This window comes from Amia ocellicauda, chromosome 14, assembly GCF_036373705.1.
Source record: "Amia ocellicauda isolate fAmiCal2 chromosome 14, fAmiCal2.hap1, whole genome shotgun sequence".
Taxonomy (NCBI): domain Eukaryota; kingdom Metazoa; phylum Chordata; class Actinopteri; order Amiiformes; family Amiidae; genus Amia; species Amia ocellicauda.
This window is the reverse complement of record NC_089863.1, coordinates 3175972-3194902: the sequence shown is the minus strand read 5'-3', so window position 1 is coordinate 3194902 and position 18931 is coordinate 3175972. Positions and strand designations below refer to the sequence as shown.

Here is an 18931-nt window from a genome sequence, read left to right as displayed (position 1 = left end):
ACTCTCTCTCACACTCTCTCTCACACACACACTCTCTCACACACACACGGAGCTCTCCTCACCTTGACCGTCTCCTCCCAGCGGACCCGCTCCCCTGCCAGCCCCGACACCAGCTTGCCGGCCCGGTCCAGCTTGACCTCCATGTCATTGGATTTCTTCCTCAGCTCCTCTTTCTGGGCCAGTTTCTCATCGTACTGCTTCTTAAGGGTCTCCAGCTTTTCCCCCACCTACACAAACACCCACACAAACACACATAAACACACACCCACAACGACACATTAACACAGACACACATTAACACACACACCCAAAAACCCACGGACACATTAACACACAAACACATTAACACACACAAACACACACACACGGACACAGTAACACACACACACACACGGACACAGTAACACACACACACATACGGACACAGTAACACACACAAACACACATTAACACAAACACACATAGACATTAACACATGTCCACTCACACAACACAAACATCAACACACACAGACACACTGTCCGACACACAAACACACACACAGTCAGACACGCACTCACTCTGCCGCCCCTCACCTCTCTCAGTTTGGCCTGTGCATCGGCCAGCGACGCCTGCTTCTCTGCCAGCTGGGCCATGGCTCCGTTCAGCCGCGCTCTCTTGGGCTCCACCACCCGGAAGATCCGGCCGTAGACCTGTGGACGGCACCGCGGCCCATGTGTGAGAGTGTGCGTGTCCCTGTGTGTGCGTGTACCTGTGTGTGCGTGTGTGTGTGGGGGGCGTCTCTGACCTCCATGGCTCGGACCCACATGCACAGGGACTTGGCGGCCAGCGACACGCGGCCGATGATCTCGGGCTGGAAGTCGGGCTGGGTGCAGTACTGACCGATCTTCTTCAGGACCCGGTCCGAGATGTTGTCCTTGTCGAAGTTCACCAGCTGCTTGATGAAGTTGGACTCGCCTGGAGAGAGAGAGAGGGGGAGAGAGGGAGAGGGAGCGAGAGAGAGGGGGAGAGGGGGAGAAATAGAGGGTGAGGGAAATGTAATGGAGACAGAGAAAGAGAGTGAGGGGGAGGGAGGAAGAGAGGGGGAAGGGGATGGGGGGAGAGTGAGAAAGGGGGAGAAATAGAGGGTGAAGGAGAGGTAAGAGAGAGGAAGAGGGATGGAGATGGAGGGGGAGATAGAGGGGGAGGGAGAGAGGGAGATGGAGGGGCCAGGAAGGGGGTGGGGTAGGAAGAGATGGGGAGACAGAGAGAGGGATGGAGATGGAGGGGGCAGGAGAGAGAGAGAGGAAGAAAGGGGGATGGAGAAAGAAAGAGAGGGAGAGGGAGCGTGAAACAGATATGATGGGAGATGGTACAGGCTGTGGTGTAATGCCAAATAAATTAGCCTGTGATTTAAGACTCTGTCCCTCTCCCTCTCCCTCTCTCTCTCCCCCTCTCCCCCCCTCTCGTACCCAGCTGCCTCTTGGCCTCGGCCCAGGTGGGCTCGTTGCCCCGCAGGATCATCACGGCCTGCATGACCGTCTCCACCAGCACGGGGGGGCGGCCGTAGGACTTGATCTCCGTCATGTCCTTCTTATTGAGGGACTCCAGAGCCTGGGGGAGAGAGGGAGAGAGAGGGGAGAGATGGAGGAGAGATGGGGGAGAGATAGACAGAGACTGAGGGACGGGCGGTGGACAGAGACTGAGGGACGGGCGGTGGACAGAGACTGAGGGACGGGTGGTGGATGGTGACTGAGGGACAGGCGGTGGACAGAGACTGAGGGACGGGCGGTGGACAGAGACTGAGGGACAGGCGGTGGACAGAGACTGAGGGACGGGCGGTGGACAGAGACTGAGGGACAGGCGGTGGACAGAGACTGAGGGACGGGTGGTAGATGGTGACTGAGGGACGGGCGGTGGACGGTAACTGAGGGACTGGCGGTGGACGGTGACTGAGGGACAGGTGGTGGACGGTGACTGAGGGACAGTGGTCGCTTGGGTACCTTCATGGCCTCCTCCAGCGCTGGCAGGGCCTCGTCCAGGTCCCTCTGCGCGTTCTCCGCCAGGGTCTTGCACTTGACCTCCTCAGCGCTGATCTTCTCACTGTGGGCGCTCACAGTCTGGACACAGGGACACAGAGAGACGCAGAGTGAGACACACAGAGACAAAGTGAGAGACAGGGACACAGAGGGAGACACAAAGACAGAGAGAGACAGAGACACAGAGACACAAAGAGAGAAACAGGGATACAGAGTGAGACACAGAGACACACAGAGTGAGAGACAGGGACACAGATACACTGAGGGACACAGAGAGACATGAGGTGAGAAGCCTGCATGTTTCAGGTTGCAAGGCTTCGGGGTTTTGACCGGAGACTGAACCGACCCCCTGACCCCTGACCCCTGACCTTCTGCTGCTCGTCCGCCTCCCTCTTCTGCTGGACGATGACCACCAGGTACTCCTCGCACTGCTTCTGGAACTCGGCCACCTGCCTCCGGGCCTCCTCCAGCTCCAGGGACATGGCCTCCACCTTCGCACGTGTGTCGTCGATCTTGAACAGCCCGGTGCGCAGCTTTGTCACCTGGTCGCCCAGCTCTGTGCGCTTCTCCCCCAGCAGCCTACAAACACACGCACACGCACACACACACGCACACGCACAAGCACACAGACACAGACACACAGAGACACACAAAGACACACGCACAGACATGGACATGCACATGGACACGCACACGTACACACACACAGTCATACACACACACACGCACAGAGACACACACAGAGAGACAAACACAGACACACGGACACACACAGAGAGACACACAGACACAGAGACACACACACACACAAACACCCACAAAGACATGCAGAGACACAGAGAATCACACACACACAGATACACACACGCACACACACAGACATGCAGAGACACAGAGTCACACACACACAAACAGAGACAGACAGACACACACAGAGAGACAGAGACACACAGAGACACAGACAGGTGGTGAGACACAGGCAGGCGGACACCAACTCTACACACACATGCGTGTCTCCGTGTGGCGTGGCCGTGTTCCACACACTCACTTCTTGTAGCCGGACACCAGCTCCAGGTAGTTGGTTGGCGTGACGTAGTTGTGGCGGCGCAGCTCGCTCCGCATGCACTCGGAGAACTGGGCCACGGACTGGTGCACGGTGACGAAGGTGTGGGCCACCTTGCCGTGGATCTGAGGAGCGAGAGAGAGACAGTGAGAGTGCGTCTGTGTTGTGCATGTGTGTCAGTGTCAGTGTGAGTCCTGGTCCTCACCCCCTCCATGGGCCCCAGGTCCAGGCCCTCCAGGTCTCGCTCTGCCACCTCCAGCAGGGCATCTCGGGGCCACTGGGAGAACCAGTCAATGGTGGTGCAGTTGACCAGCGCCGGGTACTGCCGGATCCGGTTCCTGCGGACGGAGCCGGACCCAGAGCATCAACACAGAGCATCGACACACAGAACCACTGCGAACACTGCCAGCGCAGGGCTGTGTTACAGTGCAGACATACTGAGTATGCCAAACTGACTGTGCCAAACCGGCTGTGCCATACTGACTGTGCCAAAACCGACTGCGCAAAAACTGACTGTGCCAAAACTGACTGTGGCAAAACTGACTGTGGCAAACTGACTACGCCAAGACTGACTGCGCCAAGACTGACTGCGCAAAGACTGACTGTGTTACCTGAAGGGGTCCCCCACGGGACTGACACACAACACGATGTGCAAGTTGTTCCGGACTCTCTCGATCAGGAAGCTGAACATGCTGTCTGCGCTGTCGGGGACGCCCTCTGCCCGCGCTGCCTCCGCCAGTGCACTCTGGACCTGTGAGAGAGAGACAGAGAGGGAGTGAATGAAGAGAAAAGAGAAAGAGAAAGAAAGCCAGACAGAGGGATCTTCCCGCACTGACCTCCTCCAGCTCGTCGGGCTTGTACAGGTTGGGCACGTCCCCGGAGCTCAGGATGTTGTTGACGTCCTCCAGGAAGGACTCGTCCACCACCTGCGTGTCACTGAGCAGGAAGACGGTGGGACGGTTGTCCACGCCCGCCTGGCGGTACAGCCTCTTAATGTCTGAGGAGAGGGGGAGAGGACGGGTCAGTGTCACAGGGAGGGAGACAGAGAGGGACATAGAGACGGGTGGGACGGGGGGACAGATGGTCTCCCAGGCTGCACTCACCCTCTCTGAAGTCCTGCCGGCGGTACTGCTTGGTGACCTCGATGCTGAAGACCCGGTAGTCGCAGATGTAGGCGGCCAACCGGGCCAGACTCTGGCGTCCCGAGCCCCCGATGCCCACCAGCAGCATGTTCCCCCGGGGCTGACTGATCACACGCACCACCCGCGCCACTGCAGCACAGCACAGAGACACAGGACAATGAGACACATGGCTCTGGCACACAGGGCTCTGGCACACAGAACACTGACACACAGGGCTCTGGCACACAGGGCTCTGGCACACAGAACACTGGCACACAGGGCTCTGCCACACAGGGCTCTGGCACACAGGGCTCTGGCACACAGGGCTCTGGCACACAGAACACTGACACACATGGCTCTGGCACATAGGGCTCTGGCACACAGGGCTCTGGCACACAGGGCTCTGGTACACAGAACACTGACACACATGGCTCTGGCACACAGGGCTCTGGCACACAGGGGGGCTCTGGCACACAGGGCTCTGGCACACTACAGACACACAGGTATGTGACACAGGACTGTGACACACCGGGCTGACGCGCCGGACCCTCACCATGCTCGATGGCATCTCTGAAGAGCACTAGGCTCAGAGGCACGACCCCGGGCGTCAGGTTGTGATCCTCCAGCTGCGTCTCCATGAAGCTCTTCAGCGCCTTGAAGTCCAGCAGGTCCTCATAGACCCGCGGCTCCCGCAGGAAGTCACCTGCCAGCACACACACATTAACACACACACGCACACACACACACACACACACACACACATTAACACACACACGCACACACACACACACACGTTAACACACACACACTCGGAGGCGAGGTACCGAAGATGGGCGGCTGCTTGTTGGGGCAGATGTTGTGGTAGGTGAGGTTGAAGAGGGAGGCCAGTTTCTCAGACAGCAGGGCCACGAACGCCTCCAGGTCACTGGGCTCCACGAGCCGGTCCGAGAACACCCTGAGGGATGCGGAGGCCCGGCCGGTTAGCGACTCAAACCTTGCACTTCATTAAGAGTTAATTGGTTAACGAGGGGGCGGGGAGGTGTCACCTAAAGCACTCGTGTATCCAGAGGCGCGTGAGGCTGTTCTGGGTGTCGTGGAAGATCCGGTCGGCCCGGAGGAGGCCCTGGAACACCTGTGGCACAGAGGGGCCCGGTCAGCATTTGTTTGTGTGTGTAGTTTGTGCAGTGTGTGTGTGTGTGCAGTTCGAGCTGCGTGTGTGTGGGAGCCGCTTGCCTTGGAGATGTCGCGCAGGTTGAACAGGTAGTGGATCTTGGCGGGGGTGGGCAGGAAGCGCTGCACCACGGCGCCGTACAGCTCCAGCGTGGCCTGCGTCACCAGTGGCCCAAGGGGCTTCACCTCCTCCTCGAACTCCTGCAGCTTCTGGGTGATCATGGTGCCGTAGATGCGCAAGATCTGGGACTCCTAAGGGGAGAGAGGGAGAGAGGGGTACTGAGGAGGAGGTGGGGAGGGAAAGGTAGGTATTGGGAGGACAGAGAGATGGAAGACAGAGAGACACAGAGAGAGCGATGGAAGACAGAGACACAGAGAGAGAGAGATGGAAGACAGAGAGATGTAGGCTTAATTGAACTAACGAAGGCGTGCTGCTCACCGTGGGGAAGGTCATGTTGATCAGGTTGAAGCGGCTCTGCAGGCGTCCTGAGATGTGGGTCCTCCCACCACCAGGGGGCCCCATAGCGGCCATCAGGAACATGTCCTGCCGGCAAGAACCGCAAACTCAGCCCTGCTGTCACTGCACTGCACTGTACTGCCCTGTTCTACACTGTACTGCACTGTTATATACTGCACTGTACTGCACTGCACTGTTCTACACTGTACTGCACTGTTATACACTGCACTGTACTGACACTGTACTGCACTGCACTGTTCTACACTGTACTGCACTGTTCTACACTGTACTGCACTGTTATACACTGCACTGTACTGCACTGTTATACACTGCACTGTACTGACACTGTACTGCACTGCACTGTTCTACACTGTACTGCACTGTTCTACACTGTACTGCACTGTTATACACTGCACTGTACTGTACTGTTCTACACTTTACTGCACTGTTATACACTGTACTGCACTGTACTGCACTGCTCTACACTGTACTGCACTGTCATACACTGCACTGTACTGTACTGTTCTACACTTTACTGCACTGTTATACACTGCATTGTACTGCAATGCACTGTTCTACACTGTACTGACACTGTACTGCACTGTACTGCACTGTTCTACACTGTACTGACACTGTACTGCACTGTACTGCACTGTTCTACACTGTACTGCACTGTTATACACTGCACTGTGCTATACTGTACTGCACTGTGCTATACTGTACTGCACTGTACTACACTGTACTGCACTGTTCTACACTGTACTGCACTGTTATACACTGCATTGTACTGCACTGCACTGTTCTACACTGTACTGACACTGTACTGCACTGTACTGCACTGCTCTACACTGTACTGCACTGTTATACACTGCACTGTACTGTACTGTTCTACACTTTACTGCACTGTTATACACTGTACTGCACTGTACTGCACTGCTCTACACTGTACTGCACTGTTATACACTGCACTGTACTGTACTGTTCTACACTTTACTGCACTGTTATACACTGCATTGTACTGCAATGCACTGTTCTACACTGTACTGACACTGTACTGCACTGTACTGCACTGTTCTACACTGTACTGCACTGTTATACACTGCACTGTACTGCACTGTTCTACACTGTACTGCACTGTTATACACTGCATTGTACTGCACTGCACTGTTCTACACTGTACTGACACTGTACTGCACTGTACTGCACTGTTCTACACTTTACTGCACTGTTATACACTGCACTGTACTGCAATGCACTGTTCTACACTGTACTGCACTGTTCTACACTGTACTGACACTGTACTGCACTGTTCTACACTGTACTGCACTGTACTGCACTGTTCACACTGTACTGACACTGTACTGCACTGTTCACACTGTACTGACACTGTACTGCACTGTTCACACTGTACTGCACTGTTCACACTGTTCTACACTGTACTGCACTGTTCTATACTGTTCTAGACTGTACTGCACTGTTCTACACTGTACTGACACTGTACTGCACTGTTCTACACTGTACTGACACTGTACTGCACTGTTCACACTGTACTGCACTGTTCACACTGTACTGACACTGTACTGCACTGTTCTACACTGTACTGCACTATTCACACTGTACTGACACTGTACTGCACTGTTCACACTGTACTGCACTGTTCTACACTGTTCTACACTGTACTGACACTGTACTGCACTGTTCTACACTGTACTGCACTGTTCACACTGTACTGACACTGTACTGCACTCTTCTACACTGTACTGCACTGTACTGCACTGTTCACACTGTACTGCACTGTACTGCACTGTTCTACACTGTACTGCACTGTACTGCACTGTTCACACTGTACTGACACTGTACTGCACTCTTCTACACTGTACTGCACTGTACTGCACTGTACTGCACTGTTCTACACTGTACTGCACTGTACTGCACTGTTCACACTGTACTGCACTGTACTGCACTGTTCTACACTGTACTGCACTGTACTGCACTGTTATACACTGTGCTGCACTGTTCTACACTGTACTGCACTGTACTGCACTGTTATACACTGTGCTGCACTGTTCTACACTGTTCTACACTGTACTGACACTGTACTGCACTGTTCTACACTGTACTGCACTGTACTGCACTGTTCACACTGTTCTACACTGTACTGACACTGTACTGCACTGTTCTATACTGTTCTACACTGTACTGCACTGTACTGCACTGTTCTATACTGTTCTACACTGTACTGCACTGTTCACACTGTACTGACACTATACTGCACTGTTCTATACTGTTCTACACTGTACTGCACTGTTCACACTGTACTGACACTATACTGCACTGTTCTATACTGTTCTACACTGTACTGCACTGTTCACACTGTACTGACACCGTATTGCACTATTCACACTGTACTGACACTGTACTGCACTCTTCTACACTGTACTGCACTGTACTGCACTGTTCACACTGTACTGCACTGTTCTACACTGTACTGACACTGTACTGCACTGTTCACACTGTACTGACACTGTACTGCACTGTTCTATACTGTTCTACACTGTACTGCACTGTTCACACTGTACTGACACCGTATTGCACTATTCACACTGTACTGACACTGTACTGCACTCTTCTACACTGTACTGCACTGTACTGCACTGTTCACACTGTACTGGACTGTACTGCACTGTTCTACACTTTACTGACACTGTACTGCACTGTTCTACACTTTACTGACACTGTACTGCACTGTTCTACACTTTACTGCACAGACACCACGCTGCACTGCATCCCGGCCCGTCCCTCTCACCTTGACACTCTTGACGCTCTGCCTCTGCCGGTCGTACCAGAACCCGTAGTCCATCCACAGGCGCAGCAGCTCCAGCGGGGGCTGCGATCCGAAGACGTCCGGCGCCGGCATGTTCAGGTCGTCCAGGAAGGCCAGGAGCCGCCGTCCCCCCACCGGCACGTACACGCCCTTAGTGCGCTTCTCCACTCGGCTCTCGATGATGGCCTGCACGTTGCCCGAGCTCGTCTGACAGAGGGTGAGAGGGAGAGAGGGAGGGAGATAAAGAGAGAGGTAGAGAGTTAGAGACAGATAGATAGACAGAGATAGGGACAGACAGAGAGACAGACAGAGAGAGAGGTGTCAGATGTCCCACCTGGGCAGACATGTTGATGGTCAGCAGCCCCCAGCGCTCAGGGTCCAGGCCTTGCAGGACGCTCTGGGCCAGCCAGGTCTTGCCCGTCCCCACCGGGCCGGTCAGCAGCACCGGGCACTGGCTGCACACCAGCGCCTGCACCAGGAAGTGGTAGCGCACCGTGTCCACCGTGGGCACCATGATCTTGTGGAAGGGGGCGCTGAGGAGGAGAGGGGCGTCAGACACCGTTGTGCGTGTGTATTTATTATACAGAGGACAAGTATCAGTTATTTTATCACTCCAATAAATCAAAGGCACGGCGACACAGGGAAGAGCCGCTCTCACTTGGAGGGGTAGCGCCAGGCCTTGGGCAGCTTGTCCTCGAAGGGCGCCCAGGTCTTGCTCTTGGGGTCGACGTAATACTCGTAGACCGTGTCCTGGTAGGAGGGACAGAGACAGACAGCGGAGACAGTGAGTGGGAACAGATATGCTCAGTGGGGAAAGAGACAGACAGAGGGGACAGAGACAGTGATAGACAGTGGTGACAGAGACAGACAGAGGGGACAGAGACAGTGATAGACAGTGGTGACAGAGAGAGATAGAGGGGACATAGACAGTGATAGACAGAGGGGACACAGACAGACAGAGGGAACAGATATGCTCAGTGGGGACAGAGACAGACAGCGGGGACAGAGACAGTGATAGACAGAGGGAACAGAGATGCTCAGTGGGGAAAGAGACAGACAGTGGGGACAGAGACAGACAGAGGGGACAGAGAAAGTGATAGACAGTGGGGACAGAGACAGACAGAGGGGACAGAGACAGCAATAGACAGAGGGAACAGAGACACACAGGGGACAATGACGGTCAGTTGGGACAGAGAAGGGCAGAGACAGTAAGAGGGAACAGAGACGGTCAATGGTGACAGAGACAGACAGAGTGGACAGAGACAGACAGAGAGGGGGCAGAGATGGACAGAGATGGTCAGAGTGGACAGAGACAGACACAGATGGACAAAGACAGTCAGAGAGGTCAGTGTGTCTCTGTGTGCCCCGGCACCTTGTTGGGGAAGGTGCCCTCCATCTCACGCAGGAAGTTGTCCATCTTCTTGCGTCCGTCCTCGTCCACGGCGGCGCACACTGACCACACCAGGCTGAAGGTGAACCACAGCTCCACCATGCGGCTGTAGTGCTCCGGGTCCGCGGGGCTCACCTGGGGAGATGGACGGAGGGACAGTCTGTCAATGTGGGACATTTCCTGTATTCCAGCACCCCCCCCCAACCCCCACGCCGCGTGGTCGCTCACCCCGTTCTCCGGCGTGGCCAGGGTATGGTAGAGCCGGCACAGGGACGCCACGCCGCTCAGCTGGGTGATGGGCACCAGCTCCCGGCAGTGCGTCCTCTTGAACAGCTCCGTCCTCTCGATGAACTTGTCAAACAGCTTCTGCAGCAGCTCCGCCTCCTCCTGAGCACATGGACAGAGAGGGGCGTTTATACACAGAGGACAAGACCGAGGACGGCTGGGTCACTGATCTGGGTCACTGGGTACTGGTTTCTCTCTGTGGTGTAACTGGTGTGGACCTCACACCCCCAGGAGTGCTGTCTGCTTCAGCTGACCTTCTTGCGCTTGTCCAGCCAGGACTGGACGAAGGGTCTCCAGCCCAGGTCGGTGTGGTCCGTGTAGACCATCCCACAGCGGGACACGGTGGCTGGGGAAGCCACGGCCAGGTCCTCCACCTCAAACAGCAGGGAAACCTGGACACACAGAGACACGGTATAGTGCGGTATAGTATAGTATAGTGTAGTATAGTGCAGTCCAGTGCAGTATAGTGCAGTGTGGGGCCAGCGCTGTACCTGCTCTGGCATGGCGATTCTCTCCCCGTTGATCAGGGTCAGCACTTTGTTGTCGTCCATCACAGAGTTCATGCTCTCGATCCACAGGGTGTCCACCGGCCCGTCAAACACGATCCACTTCTCATCCGGCTTCTCGTCTGAGTGGACAGGGCACCGTGAGACACAGAGACACACAGACATACAGAGACAACACAGAGACACAGAGACACACAGACATACAGAGACAACACAGAGACACAGAGACACACAGACATACAGAGACAACACAGAGACACACAGACACACAGATATACAGAGACAAAGACACAGAGAAACACAGAGACACAGAGACATAGAGACACACACACAAACACACACACACAGACAGAGACACAGAGAGACACAGACACACAGAGACACACACACCAACACCCACACAAATTCCTCCAGACAAATTTCACACCCGAGAGAGAGAGAGATGTTCACACGTGATTAAAACAAATCAATTAAATAAATAAAACAGACGATTCAATCTGTAATTTTCTCCTTCGACTGCAGCAGCTTCTTGGCTTGATTTTTTAAAATATTGTTTTTCTTTGCCGATTATGATAGCAGTTGAATCGCAAAATAAAAAACAGATTGTGTAGTATTACCACACACACCGACAAACACACTCACACACACGCACACGCACACACTCACACACATTCACACACAAACAAACACACTCACACACATGCTCACACACACGCACACGCACACACTCACACACATTCACACACAAACAAACACACTCACACACATGCTCACACACACGCACACGCACACATTCACACACATACACACACACATGCAAACACACACACACACACACAGACATATACACACGTATTATTATTTAGATCTTGATTTTCACAGAATCAGACGCTGGATCAGAGGGGAGAGATCACGCTCCCCCAGGCACAGCGCTGGCGGCGGACACACGTGGCGACAGGCTCTAGGCGTGTGCTTGGCGTGTGTACCTGCACACGCGGCGCGCATGACGGAGGAGAGCACGCCGTCCGCCCAGTCGCTGGACTTGGGGTCGAACTGCCCATACAGCTCCCCCAGGGACAGGGCCTTGGGGCTGATGGGGAAGGCCTGTGGGGGACAGCGGCCATGTTTGAACCAGGGACGACATGGGGGACAGGGAGGACAGACACAGAGAGGGAGGACAGACACGGAGAGGGAGGACAGACACTGAGATACAAGGGGCTTCAGAGACAGCTGTGCGTCTGGGATTATTTCCCTTTAAACATCTTTATAAACACAGGATGGGAGGAGAGGGAGAAGGAGAGATAGAGAGAGGAGGAGAGAGGGAGGGGGAGAGAGAGAGAGGGGAGGAGGAAAGGGAGGGAGGGAGAGAGAAGGATGAGGGAAAGAGGGAGAGAGAGAGAGGGAGAGGGAGAGAGATCGAGGGAGGTCGGGAGGTTGAATTTGGTGTTTTGTCGATGCCGGCTCCGCAGAGCACATCTGGAAACCTCAGGGCACAGCTGTCCAGAGCGAGGAGAGAATAGACTAAATGAAAAACCAAACCAAATGAAAACACACAGGGACGAATGAAACACACATGACCACGAGCCCGGGCCGGACAGGGAGAGGGCAGGCAGACCAGAGGGAGGGAGAGAGGGAGGGGATGAAAGAGTTCAAAGATGGACGCCCTCCTCCTCCCCAGCACCACTAGTCACACAGCCGTGGTGGGGGATCCTCCCAGGTTCTTCTCTCGGCTCTGTCTCTGTTTTACCAGCTTGTTTTGGGGTTTTGCTACCTGGTGCATAACAGCCCTGTGCCAGTGTGTGAGAGAGGGAGCAGGACTGTGCTCTCTCTCTCTCTCTGTCTTATTCAGTAACTCAATCCCTCTTCCATTCAGTCTCTCTTCCTATCCCTCTCCCCCTCGTTCTCTGTCTCTCTGTCCATCCCTCTCTCTTTCTTACATTCACTCATTCTTTTGCTTATCTGCTCATATCGGTCTATACATATTTCAAAATCATCTTCCTGTAAATCGCTCCCTCCCCCGCTCACTCTCGCCCTCTCCCATGCTCCCCCTCTCCCCCCCACCTCTCCGTGTCCCTCTCCCTCTCTCATTCCTCCCTCCCCCTCTCTCTCTCCCCTTCCCCTGCATCCCTCAATCCCTTCCCCTCTCTCTCTGCCTCCCTCTATCCCTCTCCCCAATTCCCTCCCTCCCTGTGTTCCTCTCCATCTATCCCTCTCTCTCACTCCTCCCTCGCTTCCTCCATCTCTCCTCCAGGAATCCCTCACCCCCCTCCCTCTCTCACTCCCTCCCTCTCTTCCACTCTCTCCACCTCCTCTCCCTGCATCCCTCACTCCGTGTCCCTCTCTCTCTCCCCTTCCCCCTGCATCCCTCACTCCCTGCCCCTCTCTCTCTGCCTCCCTCTATCCCTCTCCCCAATTCCCTCCCTCCCTGTGTTCCTCTCCATCTATCCCTCTCTCTCACTCCTCCCTCGCTTCCTCCATCTCTCCCCCAGGAATCCCTCACCCCTCTCCCTCTCTCTCCCTCCCACTCTTCCACTCTCTCCCTATCCTCCTCCCTCTCTCTACCTCCTCCCCCTGCATCCATCACTCCTTGTGCCCCTGCATCCCTCACTCCCTCACTCGCTCTCTCTCTCTCTCTCTCTCTCTCTCTACCTGCGCAGGCCGCTCTCATGAGGCTGGACAGCACCCCGTCCGTCCACTCGTTGGTGGAGAGGTCGTACTCCCCGTACAGCTCGCCCAGGCTGACCGCCTTGGGGTTCAGAGGGCACTCCTGACCCACACAGCCCATGGGGTGAGGGGTCAGGGGTCAAGGGTCAGGGGCGACAGAGATATGAAGAAAAATAGGAGACAGAGGAAAAAAGAGAGAGACAGAGAGAGGGGGAGGGGGAGAGCAGGAGAGAGAGAGAGGGAGGGCAAGGAAGGAGGAGTAGAAGATTTATTTATAAAGTGTGAATTAAGAGCGTGTGATCAAGGTATAAAAAGAAAGAGTGAGAGAGAAGGGGGGGAGATTCACGGGAAGAGAGAGAAATATTTATAGACAGACCAGCAGATCGGCGAGAGAATGAGTGATTAAGAGAGAGAGAGAGAGAGAGGACAGCATGCAGAGAGAAGAACAAGGACGAGCGGCGAGCGAGGCACCACAGGAGTGGAATTCAGAGAGAGCGAGAGAAAGAAAGGAGAGGTGAGGAGAAAAGGAGAAAGAACTTCAATTAAAAACAAAACACAAAATGAAAAAGCAACGTCGGAAAAAAGTCTGACATAAATAGGTCTGCTGGCAAAGACTGCGAGTGTGTGTGTGTGTGTGTGTGAGAGTGTATCCAGTGTGTGTCGGTGTGTCAGTGCGTCAGTGTGTCTGTGTGTGTGTGTGCGAGTGTGTGTGTGTGTGTGAGAGTGTATCCAGTGTGTGTCAGTGCGTCAGTGTGGCTGTGCATGTGTGCGTGTGTGAGTGTGTGTGCATCAGTGTGGCTGTGCGTGTGTGCGTGTGAGTGTATCCAGTGTGTGTCAGTGCGTCAGTGTGGCTGTGCATGTGTGCGTGTGTGAGTGTGTGTGCATCAGTGTGTCTGTGTGTGTGTGTGTGAGAGTGTATCCAGTGTGTGTCAGTGTGTCAGTGTGGCTGTGTCAGTGCATCAGTGTGGCTGTGCGTGTGTGCGTGTGAGTGTATCCAGTGTGTGTCAGTGCGTCAGTGCATCAGTGTGTCTGTGTGTGTGTGTGAGAGAGTGTATCCAGTGTGTGTCAGTGTGTCAGTGTGGCTGTGTCAGTGCATCAGTGTGGCTGTGCGTGTGTGCGTGTGAGTGTATCCAGTGTGTGTCAGTGCGTCAGTGCATCAGTGTGTCTGTGTGTGTGTGTGAGAGAGTGTATCCAGTGTGTGTCAGTGCGTCAGTGTGGCTGTGTGGGCGTGGCTCACCCGGACTGCGTTGTACCCGGGCTGGCCAGCACGGTGCAGGGCGCTCAGGGCCGCCTGCAGGGTCCTCCAGGTGACTGTCTTGCCGCTGCCCGTGCAGCCCACCACCATGCAGGCGTGCCGGGAGCTCTTGGTCTCGTACAGCTGCAGGACCTTGGTCAGGGCGAAGGGCGTGGCCTGCAGGCCGCTGTGACGCAGCTCCGCCTCGATCGCCTTCTTCAGCTGGGGGAGAGGGAACAACAACACAACAGCGTCAGGGAGCAGCCTGGGACACAGTGTGTGTGTTTCTGTGCGTGTGTGTGTTCTATCTGTGTGTGCTCTGTGCATGTGTGTGTTCTGTGCATGTTAGCTGTGGACGCTCACCTGGCCGTAGTCGATAGAGGGCGTGTCCACCGCGGGGAACAGGTCCTGGACGATGGCACTGAACAGCGGCAGGTCCACCGAGGTCAGCTTGGCCACGTTCATGTCCTTCATGGACAGCAGCAGGATCTGGAGGTCAGAGGTCAGTCGGAGGTCATTAGGGGTCATCACCAGTACCACAATCAGTCGACACACCGATCAGGGATCACACACTCACACGCAGACACGCACACACACTCACACACACACACTCACTCACATAGACACGCACACACACTCACACACAGACACACACACACCTCCTCGTCCGACGCATCGGGCCGGACCCGGCGCTTCCTCCCGGCATAGCGAAGCAGGGAGGTCAGGGCTCGGAGGCCGAAGTCATAGTGGTCCTGCTTGGACAGCTGCTGCACAGCCAGCGAGTACAGCGTGAACACCTTCTTTGCCAGCACCTGGCCACACAACACAACACAGGGTTACAGTACAGTCACAACACAACACAGAGCACACAGGGTTACAGCACAGTCCCAGCACAACACACAGGGTTACAGCACAGTCACAACACAGAGCACACAGGGATACAGTACAGTCACAACACAACACAGAGCACACAGGGTTACAGTACAGTCCCAGCACAACACACAGGGTTACAGTACAGTCACAACACAGAGCACACAGGGCTACAGTACAGTCACAACACAACACAGAGCACACAGGGTTACAGCACAGTCACAACACAGAGCACACAGGGTTACAGTACAGTCACAACACAGAGCACACAGGGCTATAGTACAGTCACAACACAACACAGAGCACACAGGGTTACAGTACAGTCACAACACAGAGCACACAGGGCTACAGTACAGTCACAACACAGAGCACACAGGGCTATAGTACAGTCACAACACAACACAGAGCACACAGGGTTACAGTCCCACACAGAGCACCTTGCAGTTGTCGAAGCCCTCTCCGAAGAGGATGATCTCAGCGATAAGCGTGGAGTCCGGCACCACCATGGAGATGGGCCGGAACATGGACTTCAGGTTGTCGGGCAGCTCTGTGCGGCCTGCGTAGCCTGGGGTTGGGCACAGAGAGACAGGGACAGGGGTCAGGGTTCACAGAGACAGGGGTCACAGAGACAGGGTCAGGGGTTATGGAGAGGTCACAGAGACAGGGGTCAGGGTTCACAGAGACAGTGGTCAGGGGTTGAAAAGGCGTCACAGGTCACCCGTGCGTGTCGTACCTGGGTTCATGGTGATGAAGATGCCGCAGGACCACACCAGGCTGATCTCGCGTCCCTCGAACACAAAGTGCGCGGCGCCGGCGGCCAGCGCCGACAGGATGCACAGGATCTGCTGCGCCACCACAGACAGAACCTCGATGTTGATGCGGTTGAACTCGTCGAAGCAGCCCCACGCCCCCGTCTGTGCAGAGAGACGGCGTCAGAGTGAGTGAGCAGGCGTGTCTGTGTGACTGAGCGGGCATGTCTGTGTGGGTGGGTGGGTGTGTCGTGCGGGTGGGTGGGCATGTCACATGACTTGGGTGGGCGTGTCACCTGGGCCAGGCCGGAGTACATGCGGCCCATGGATTTGAAGTCCAGCCCCTCGGAGCAGTTGACTACGATGACGTAGGTGCCAAGCGCCTTGCCCAGGTCCTTCACCGTCTCCGTCTTGCCCGTGCCGGCCGGGCCCTTCGGGGAACCGCCGCGGTGCAGGTGCAGGGCCGTGGTCAGGGTCATGTAGCACCTGAGAGAGAGAGAGAGAGAGAGAGAGAGAGAGAGAGAGAGAGAGATTAATTATGTTCTCTCTACTGTGTCTGTAAAGGCTTTGGCAACAGTTGTGGAAACTTGACACACCAATAAATTTGAGAGGACAGGGGACAGAGAGCAAGAAAGAGAGACAGAGAGAGAGAGAGAGAGAGGACAGGGGACACAGAGAGAGAGAGAGAGAGGGACAGGGGACATATGGGACAAAGGGGGTGCGTACCTGTCGGTGAGGGGGGTGATGACCAGGCGTCCGGAGTTGCCCAAGTACTCATACCCGTACTGGAACTGCGTGTTGGTCTGCCTGATGACACAGTCGTCCAGGTCCTGAGCACAGGGGGGAACAGGGATCAGAGGTCAAACAACGCTGTCGGTGACCAGTCCCGCCCCCTCATCCTCCCTCTCTCCCTCTCCTCACCTTGTCCCAGTACAGCCGCAGTTGGCTCAGCCAGTCGAAGGCGTTGACGTCGGAGCAGCCGGCCCTGGCCAGCCGGTCGATCACATCACGGGCGTGGACCTCCACCGTCACCAGGGCCACGATCTTGAGCCGCAGGATCTTGGACAGGTTGCCCCGGATGGCCTCGGAGTATCTGTGGAGCATGGACACCTGGACAGACGCGTAGTGGAGACACAGACAGATGCTGAGTCTCAGCTCTCTGGTGTGTGTGTGTGTGTGTGTATGTGTGTGTGTGTGTGTGTGTCTCTAAAGCACCTGTTTCTTCTTCATGCCTTTGAGGGCGGTTTTGTCTCCTCTCTCCTTGTTGCTCAGCAGGGACTTCGTGACATCGGTGGTCCACTGGATCTGACTGGCCGTGATCAGCATCTACACAACACACACATAGACACACAGACACACAGTACAGGGTAAATAGGCAGTAGGAGACCCTGCTGGACTGGACTGTGTCTCTCAGGACCAGGGCTGAGACCCTGCTGGACCACTGACCTGTCCCGGCCAGTCCTTGACCCACTTGTCCCTCTTGCCGGTCATCCTCTTCAGAGAGAGTCGGCAGTTCTTCAGAGAGTCCTTCAGAGTCCAGCGCATCGTCCTCTCCACGTCACACAGCCAGGCCTACACAACACAACACACACACAACACCAACTCAAATAAAACACAACACACACTGAAGTCAAGACTGCGTGTCCCTGAGGGTCCCTGTCTCATTGTGTATCTCTGTGTCTCTCTGTGTCTGCGTGTCTCTGTCTCTGTGCCTCTCTGTGCGTCTCTATGTGTCTCTATGTGTCTCTCTGTGCGTGTCTTTGTGTCACTCTGTGCGTGTCTTCGTGTCACTCTGTGCGTGTCTCTGTGCATCTGCATCTGTCTGTCTCTCTGTGTCTGCGTGTCTCTCTGTGTCTGTGTCTCTGTGCCTCTCTGTGTGTCTCTATGTGTCTGTGAGTCTCTCTGTGCGTGTCTCTGTGTGTCTGTGTCTGTCTGTCTCTCTGTGTCCGTGTGTCTCACTGTGTCTCACTGTCTTATTGTGTCTGAGCTGTACTGACCTCCACAGGGCCCTCCAGCAGGACAGGGTGGGGGAACTCCACAAACTCCCCGTCTGCAGAGAACATGCCACCGGCCTCGGCCTTGCTGCTGATGCCAATCTGCGGGAGAGGGACGGGGTCAGGGCGTGTGCGTGTGCGTGTGCGTGTGCGTGTGTGCGTGGGGTCTCTGTCGCACCTTGCCGATGCGCAGGCTCTGGATGTTGTCGAAGCACTTGCGCAGGTGCGGCTGCACGGCCTCGGGCCGCCTCGACTGGCCCAGGATCTCCAGCAGGTCGTCGTTGGACAGGAAGTAGAAGCGCGGGAAGACCTGGCGCTTGGTCTCCAGGTACGTGTCCAGGGACTTCTGGATCTCCTCCAGCTGCACGTTCATCTCCACCAGCGACTCCGGCAGCCCTGGGGCCGGGACAGAGACACGGCTCACCCGCCTGCTCCCGTTCCCTCGCTCTCTCTCCCCGGTTCCCTCTCCTTCCCTCTCACCTACTCCCTCTCCCATTATCCCTCCTTCTCCTTCTTTCCCTCCTTTTCAACTTCTCCCTCCCTCCCACTCCCATCTTTCCTCCTTCCCTCCCTCCCACCTTCTCCC

The 18931-nt window shown here is 55.4% G+C and overlaps 1 protein-coding gene across 1 annotated transcript in view; it reads right to left on the bottom strand.

Moving 5' to 3' along the window:
- The window catches only part of dnah2 (dynein, axonemal, heavy chain 2), a 49257-nt gene that overhangs the window by 10880 nt on the left and 19446 nt on the right, over positions 1 to 18931 (bottom strand). The window contains exons 27-62 of the mRNA XM_066722376.1: positions 18506 to 18741; positions 18349 to 18423; positions 17798 to 17923; positions 17567 to 17677; positions 17273 to 17461; positions 17078 to 17181; positions 16648 to 16837; positions 16336 to 16516; positions 16040 to 16167; positions 15392 to 15544; positions 15096 to 15221; positions 14736 to 14954; positions 13484 to 13601; positions 10820 to 10956; positions 10583 to 10720; positions 10272 to 10430; positions 10026 to 10178; positions 9312 to 9403; positions 8988 to 9186; positions 8636 to 8860; positions 5812 to 5916; positions 5436 to 5624; positions 5249 to 5334; positions 5027 to 5157; positions 4756 to 4905; positions 4185 to 4352; positions 3918 to 4078; positions 3693 to 3832; positions 3287 to 3419; positions 3067 to 3206; positions 2387 to 2597; positions 1983 to 2099; positions 1452 to 1593; positions 788 to 957; positions 576 to 692; positions 63 to 227 (exon numbers count right to left, since the gene is read on the bottom strand). Coding sequence (XP_066578473.1) covers positions 63 to 227; positions 576 to 692; positions 788 to 957; positions 1452 to 1593; positions 1983 to 2099; positions 2387 to 2597; positions 3067 to 3206; positions 3287 to 3419; positions 3693 to 3832; positions 3918 to 4078; positions 4185 to 4352; positions 4756 to 4905; positions 5027 to 5157; positions 5249 to 5334; positions 5436 to 5624; positions 5812 to 5916; positions 8636 to 8860; positions 8988 to 9186; positions 9312 to 9403; positions 10026 to 10178; positions 10272 to 10430; positions 10583 to 10720; positions 10820 to 10956; positions 13484 to 13601; positions 14736 to 14954; positions 15096 to 15221; positions 15392 to 15544; positions 16040 to 16167; positions 16336 to 16516; positions 16648 to 16837; positions 17078 to 17181; positions 17273 to 17461; positions 17567 to 17677; positions 17798 to 17923; positions 18349 to 18423; positions 18506 to 18741 — 5384 coding nt within the window. The remainder of the gene's footprint in view (positions 1 to 62; positions 228 to 575; positions 693 to 787; positions 958 to 1451; positions 1594 to 1982; positions 2100 to 2386; positions 2598 to 3066; positions 3207 to 3286; positions 3420 to 3692; positions 3833 to 3917; positions 4079 to 4184; positions 4353 to 4755; positions 4906 to 5026; positions 5158 to 5248; positions 5335 to 5435; positions 5625 to 5811; positions 5917 to 8635; positions 8861 to 8987; positions 9187 to 9311; positions 9404 to 10025; positions 10179 to 10271; positions 10431 to 10582; positions 10721 to 10819; positions 10957 to 13483; positions 13602 to 14735; positions 14955 to 15095; positions 15222 to 15391; positions 15545 to 16039; positions 16168 to 16335; positions 16517 to 16647; positions 16838 to 17077; positions 17182 to 17272; positions 17462 to 17566; positions 17678 to 17797; positions 17924 to 18348; positions 18424 to 18505; positions 18742 to 18931) is intronic.